At 30.5% G+C, this 7,440-nt stretch overlaps 1 protein-coding gene across 1 annotated transcript; it reads right to left on the bottom strand.

The window, feature by feature from the left end:
- Window positions 1-4,351: 4,351 nt before the first annotated feature.
- Window positions 4,352-6,616, bottom strand: LOC111396557 (polygalacturonase-like). The gene is made up of 4 exons (XM_023022968.1): window positions 6,163-6,616; window positions 5,603-5,892; window positions 4,977-5,202; window positions 4,352-4,811 (listed from the first exon to the last, which is right to left on the bottom strand). Exons 1-4 carry the CDS (start codon window positions 6,601-6,603, stop codon window positions 4,584-4,586), a joined length of 1,185 nt encoding a protein of 394 aa, XP_022878736.1. The 5' UTR covers window positions 6,604-6,616; the 3' UTR covers window positions 4,352-4,583.
- Between the last annotated feature and the right edge of the window lie 824 nt (window positions 6,617-7,440).

Here is a 7,440-nt window from a genome sequence, read left to right as displayed (position 1 = left end):
TCCCCAAAAAATGGGTCTATTGCAATTTTGACCCTTCTTCTCAACCCACCAAATCGGTAAATTTTGACCGTTTCTCATATTTTTGTTTTTCCATTTTACCTTTTATAAAATAATTATTTTCAGCCAACTTATTTTATTCAAAATTAATAATTATTTTCAACCAATTTATTTTATTCAAAATTAACTTGTAAATAAAACTACATAAACTAAATAAATTATTTATAAGAAAAATTATTTTATAATTAAAATAATTACTTATGAGTTGGGCTTGTATTACAAATAAGACAAAAAATAAAAAATAAAAAAAAATGTGACCATTTGAAGGCCATATTTGATTCTTAGTTTTATCGAAATACATTTTTCTCTCTCTTTTTTATAATCACACATTTTTTCATTAAAATAATATTATACGTAAATAAAAAACTTTTCCTTAATTTTCATCGACCGTTCTCCATCAACCTACTACTCTAAAATTCATTTTTCCATAAAAATGAGTTTCAAACACCATATAAATGCCTTTTGCCTATGGATTTCTTTTGCAGTTACATAGTGCGAAAATAATTCAAATGGGCAGCTCCATTGATTAAACGAATTGAAGAAATTTTTTGGGTCCTTGCATGTTCTTTTTTTTTTTTTTTTTTTTTTTTTTTTTTTGGGGGGCTCTTTTTTTTTGTTTTTTTTTTTTTTTATGAAGGGGAACCTGCAGCCACTACCCTTCGGGTGTACACTAGATAAACCCTTGGGTTGACGTAATAGCTTGCGAACCACGTCAGCCAGGTAAAATCGTACTAGGCAAGTTTGGTGCGACAGGCTCGACCGAGAAAGTGTTGGTATGGAAAATCGAATTCATGACTAAAGGTCTCCGCGTTTACCTACTCCACAAACTCGACCACCCCATAAGGGTCCCTTGCACGTATTTTATTTATATATATAGTCGTATTTTCCATTTTTTGTGCGACATAATTAGAGAATTCTGTGAGAAAAAATTGGTTGGTCTACATATACATCACTACTTACAAATTGGTGTACATACACATGATGTGATAAGATATGATTGAGATAAAATTTCCTCAATCAAATAAAAAAAAAAAAAAATTTCTTTTTCACCCTCTTCTTGACATCTCATTTATATGTAATTTTTTTTTTTTTTATAATTCTTTATGTACAAGTAGCATTATTCAATATTATAAGTGTAACATCTTGATTTTTCTTGCTCTCTTTTATGTATTGATTATGCTCCTGTTTGAGCCCCATTATTTTTTAGAATGCATTTTTCAAATTTCATTTTTAAACGCACATTCTTTCATAAAATAAAAATATACATATTTCAAAATTTTCTCTTTACTTTTTAGCCACACATTCTCCAAAAACATCATTATTCCATAATGCATTTTACCCCAAAAATGGAGATCAAGCAAAGGCTAAATAATAAAAATTGGTAAGTGCGGTAAAGTTTAGGGTATTATTTTTCCTACAATACTTGGAAGTTTAGGAGAGTAAAATTCTTTATGATCTTACAATTGTTCATACAGTGAAAACTTAGTCAATCGTCAAATTTTTCGTCATACTTCAACCTTTTCACTTGTCTCCTTTTTTTATCTGAATAATATCATGTGGCAAATAAAGAGAATTTTGTTAAAACAAATAACCTGTAGTATCAGAATGTCACACGGTTCAAAGTGCTGGAGCAAGGGGAAAAAATATAAAATATAAAACTACTAGTCAATTTGAAAATAGATAAAAATAAAATATAAAATCATTTGTCCTTCTTATAATCAAACAATATAAAAAATCAATAACATGGCTACAATTAAAAATCCAATTCAAAGCTCAAAATCAACTCACAAAAACCATAAAAAATGATGCACAATTAAACACAGTATAAGCGGTAAAATTTCAAATGAAAATCAATTCTTAAGGAAATTCATATAATAATAATCTGATTATTTTTATTAATTCTTAAAGATCTTGATTCTTGATGATCAGTCACTTTGAAAACAATGAGAAATTTGAATTATAATAAAATATTGAACTAAAAATATATATTTTTTCTTATTGGGTTGCATTAAAGTTATTAATCTGTAAAGTATTTATAACATTATTAAAAATTGAATTTTAATTATTCATTAAAGGGAAGACGAAACATAAGGAAAATGAAATTTTAACATGACACATAATTATGGGTCTATTGTTAAAAAATATAGTGCATCTTGATGCAAGTAAAAAAGAGAAATTCGGAAGAACCAAATGCACTATTGGTTCTCAAGGCAGAATCGAGAATTGGATCGGAATTAATTGGTTCGCAATCTATGGTTCCAAAGTCGACCTATTTAGTAGAGGAATTGGAATCAAACCGACTGGTTCTATTTGGTTTCCGTCCGATTCCATCGATTTCTGGAAAAGTTCTACCCTTAATATGAGTTATGAGGATAAAACTAATTTCTATTCTTTCATTATAATTATGCATTTAATAAATCACACATTTCAATTCTCTAACTCTTAAATTATTCAAACTATATTTGATTTGTTTGATTATTGACCTATAAAAAAAATGTTAAATAAAAGAAAAAGAGAAAATTATTATATGTTTTTTGTTAAAAACAAAATGAAGATCTAAAATAAAAAGCATTGGTGAAATGTGCAATAAAAATTTACTCTCTGAAGTTAAATATACTCTTTACTATACACAAAATACTCTATAAAAGAGTTTTTTGGGAAATACTCTTAATTGTATTAGATTGGAACTCGTTTGTATATTGAACCACAAACCAACCCATTGACTTCACCTTGGTTAAATTGAGGTTTTTCACAGTCCGAATAGCTGCTATTCTTTAACGTTCGTAAATTTCCCAATAATTAAAAAATTAAGAGATTTTAGAAAAATATTGAAGTATTTGAGCATGAGCTTGAATCATGTTAGATGAAAGGTTATTCGATATCTATTTTCTAATTTAAAAAAAAAATTAATTTAGCGCATAAAAATAATTTTTAGTTCGATTTTTCTCGTGGGAGTATTATAAGAATCTTTTAATTTAAGTTCGGGGAAAATCAAAATAATCCTGGCACTGTGCTAGGCTGTGCTGATCCATGAAAAATCTATTGGACTGAAACAAAAGAACAAGTTCATGGTCCCCAACTACGTTATCAACACCATATTGCATGAATGTTCAATTCAAAAGAAAATAAATGGAATTCTTAAAATTAAAAAATAATAATGAAGAAAAGGAAAATAAATAAATAAATAAATAAATAAATAATCAAGAAAAAAGTTGGAATTTATTTATTGAAATAACAAAACCTGTCGTAAAATTTAATTGAGTCTCTATGCAAATTTAAATTAATTTTTCACTAATTTTGATTTTCAAACATAACCACTATCAGAATTACTTCACATGTCATAATTATATTAATTTTTTCCTCGACGACATTTCTATTATAATATTTCTTCTATCGTACCAAATTAGCACTTTGTACTGTTGCGTGTGAACCACATTTGATTTCTATGGCATCATCAATAACATACAAATTGGCAATAAAACAAATTAAAACAAAGTAAAATATTATTTTAATTTTTTGCTTATGCAAAATTTGTATAAATATAAGAACAAGCTATTTGTCAAAGCTAATATTTCTCTTTCAAATCAGTATATAATATTTTTTCAAATTTATTTGATTTAACTTATTTCTTGAGTTCATTTACTTCAAGTGGTTAATGTTCTAACAATTATACACGACTTTTTGTCCGGATAATTTGTTGACTACAACTTCAATGTTTCAATCAATAGTTAAATATTTGTATATGATATCTACTTTGGATTTATTTAAGTGTATATAATCAACACAGGACTGTACACTTACAGTCCCTTCACATGAGGTGATCCCATGTTGATCTCGGGATCCTCTCATGTGAGGGGGCTATCATGCTTGATATACAAAGGGTGGCTCACTTTGTTTTAGCATCTTTTTGTTGACCCAAAGTACACATATGACTATAATACTCAATATTCATATTTTAGCCATAAATTTTTAGTAAATTTTGATAGAAAGTAATAAAATATGTGGTTAAAAGTTGTGGGTCATATAAAATATATAATTAAAATTAATTGTTGAATTTGATTTTGACTTAGATTAAAATCTAAATTTTAATTTTTATCAAACATGGACTCAACGTCTTAGATGAATTCACATAATTGGACAAGACAAGTGAGTGAGTTTTAAAAATACTCTTTTATTTATTTATTTTTATGTCCATTTTATTTGTCGATAAAAGATATTGAACTTGTTATAATGTGTCAAATACGAGGACAAAAATAAAATGTAACAATTAACAAGATGAGTGGTCAACAAAATGAGACATCTTTTGACAATCCAGTAATATTGAAACTAACAATAAGAGCATCTCCTCATACGCCTTCGTGTAAAACAAGAAAGTTCAGAAATTTACAAGTGACTGAGGTGTTTGGTATGTAGTACTAAATTTTGTCTTATTTTTCTATTTAAGTCCCCTACTATATATGTCAAACTTGCCAAACATATCATATTTGTTTTCCAAACATCCCTCGTGTGTAAAATCATTTTTTTTTTCACAAGCAACTTCTGGGAAAAACTTTGCCATTGCTGGATCCTATTGCATTTTCACAATATGCTAGTGTTGGTCTTCTCAAGCGATTTATGTATGTAAGCTTTATGTCTTGCAGTGTGATTCCAGAGCATGGATTGCTCGAACTGCATCGAAATGTCATTGCTGCCTGTGTAGATGATGTTCCTTTAATGTTTTTGAATGTCACTTGACTAATTCTAACTCCAGAATTCTGCAATCAATATAGAAATTTTGCATCAAAATTAAAGTCGATTTAGCGCGTTCACATGCGTGTATGTTGAACACACTAGGTGACCACATTTACATGTCTAACTAATCAGTAAACGATGAGATTGGATAATATAATGAACAAACGAGCTTACTACGTTTTTTGTACCTGACGAGGACATATATTATTTGGGCAATACTTTTGATCGATGATAATAGGATTGCCAACATTCCTCATGACGAGATTTCTAAAGACAATGTTCCTTGCATAGCCACCACTAGGCCTAGCCCATGACTTCAGTCTCACACCATTTTGTGTCTTTGTGAAAACAGAATTCGTCACAGTCACATTTTGGACTCCACCTTCATTGAAACTGTTACCTAAGCTGCCAACACTTTGAGACAATAGATAGAATTAATGATAAGGAGTTGAAGTTAGGGAAAAATGATGCTTTGAATAGCTATTTTTTGAAGAATTTATTGTTAAAAGGTGTGGAAGAATTTGAGTTTACATGCAAAATATTTTATTACGTGAATATGTGGTTAAAAATGAATATCAGAAATAGTATTGAAGTAAAGAGAGTCAAACAAGAGTCATAAACTTAGTGATGTCAAAATAGGCTAGGCTGCCAGACTCGGTGGCAACCAGCTTGTTTCTGGAGCGGACAATGACCGTCTGACCCATGAATGACACCCAACTATGTAAGCCCATCCTCGAGTGCGACGGGTTTATGGGTCGAAGAGGTCATGCCAGATTGACATCACTTTCTAGGCTCTTAGAATAGTCTTGTTTACCTGATGCCATGTCCAGGGCCACATCCAATTTTCTCAATCCACACGTTCATGGAGCCCTGACCAAGTGATATGCAGTCATCTCCTGTTTTAATAATACTGTCTTTGATTGTCACACCCATTGAGTACTCGATATGAATGCCATCAGTGTTGGGGCTTCCACTCGGCGCAATTATTTTCAAATTTTGTATCTTCACTTTATTGCTATGGTTAATGGCAATATTCATTATCTGACTGTTATACGATGTCAAACCATGAACAAGTACATTGTTGCACCACTGCAACGATATCGACTGCATTCAAATTAAAGGAATATTGTGAATAAATGGAGTTAACACGTAAAAATTATCGGATTTTGCTGCGTGTATAGAAAAATCGGCCAGAAGCAGTGACAGAAAATGATATGGAGGGAAATAATTGGATGAAAAAGCTGTCTGTGACTTAAATTGACAAATTGTAGAGTGATACGTAACATTATGTAAATCTTGATGTATATGTAGCATATCCCGAAATTATTATAGACATAAAGCACTAGTACTGATTGAGAATGATCTGCAACTCACCCTTGCTCCTTGAGGGCAACTTTGTCCATGTCTTCGACATGACCAGTAACGGGCTCCTTTGGCGTCGATTGTTCCCCCGATAATTGATAACCTACTGACTTTATGAAACTGAATCCAGTATCCCAAGTTCCCAATGGCATAATAATTATCAGGGGCTACAAGTTTTCCAAGTATTGCAAACTGAATGCTGTTTCTGCATGGACCAGTAAATGTGACTGATCTTATCAAGAATGTACCACGAGGAACGGATAATGTCGATGGTCTAACCGAGCTACACGCTGCCATCCATGCCCGGAGAAATGCTAAGCTTGAGTCTGTTCTCCCATCCCCTTTGGCTCCAAAACTAACCACATTGTATGCTAATGCTCCAGAAGGAGATGACATCAATTCTATGATCAATGCAAGAAAATGCATCCAAGAAATTGCCTTGAACTTAGACATTTTTATGCTTCTATTGAACTGGGAGTGACTTGAATGAACAGATGAGAAGTGAAATTATATAGTCAAATGAAAGAATAGATTAATAATTTATTCAGATGGGAATCCCATTAAATGACTTAGATCTGAATTTACGTGATGTACTGGTGCGTGTACGGTGACAATGTGATGATTTCTTGGGAACTGAGTGTATATTATTGATTAAAGATCCATAAAAGACGCAGCAAGTCATATGATTCAATACCAACGTAATGCATGACGGTTCAATTAAAATGAAAATATATCATTGAAATAATAAACCCTTCTATAGTATAGAATTGAGTTTACAAAAAATTAAATTGAATTTTCACAATATTTATTTTTGGTTGAATATTGCATTGTGAATTATACAGTTTTTTGATACTATTCCAAGATCATACTTTTCTTTTCAATTCATTTATTTGCTACATCATTCCTAAGTTTTTACAATGAACATGTCGTGTAAAATTTCTTGTTGTAGATATTAATTATTTAAGATAACAATTCTTTGAAATGCTTCTTTTAGAGAAATATTTACTTCCACTATTTGTTGATGTCTCAAAAGGTTTTACTCCAAAATTTTCAGTTTCCATTAGGTCTATCAGGCATTTTTGATAATTAAGAAAAATACTCTTATCTGAATAAGTCACACCTCTATTCTCAAAAGTTATTTAAAAACCTCATGATCTTTTATATCAAATCTTTTATGTAAGGCAGCCTTCAGTTTGGAAATACCTTCTTGATCACTACCAGGAAAAATTATACTTTTTCTTACAAATAGTGAAGAGTCAATGGTACGTCTTTGTAACATGTGCCTCACAA

The sequence above is a fragment of the Olea europaea genome, chromosome 6, assembly GCF_002742605.1.
Source record: "Olea europaea var. sylvestris chromosome 6, O_europaea_v1, whole genome shotgun sequence".
NCBI classification, from domain to species: domain Eukaryota; kingdom Viridiplantae; phylum Streptophyta; class Magnoliopsida; order Lamiales; family Oleaceae; genus Olea; species Olea europaea.
This window is presented reverse-complemented; position numbering and strand designations above follow the sequence as displayed.

What these genes read in the sequence shown, in the direction of transcription:
- LOC111396557 (XM_023022968.1), bottom strand. Translation starts at nt 6,603, where the DNA reads ATGTCTAAGTTCAAGGCAATTTCTTGGATGCATTTTCTTGCATTGATC. An exon ending in GTTGCCCTCAAGGAGCAAGG is followed by an intron (nt 5,893 to 6,162) that starts GTGAGTTGCAGA and finishes ATTTGAATGCAG; the next exon opens with TCGATATCGTTGCAGTGGTG. An exon ending in ATAATATATGTCCTCGTCAG is followed by an intron (nt 4,812 to 4,976) that starts GTACAAAAAACG and finishes TATTGATTGCAG; the next exon opens with AATTCTGGAGTTAGAATTAG.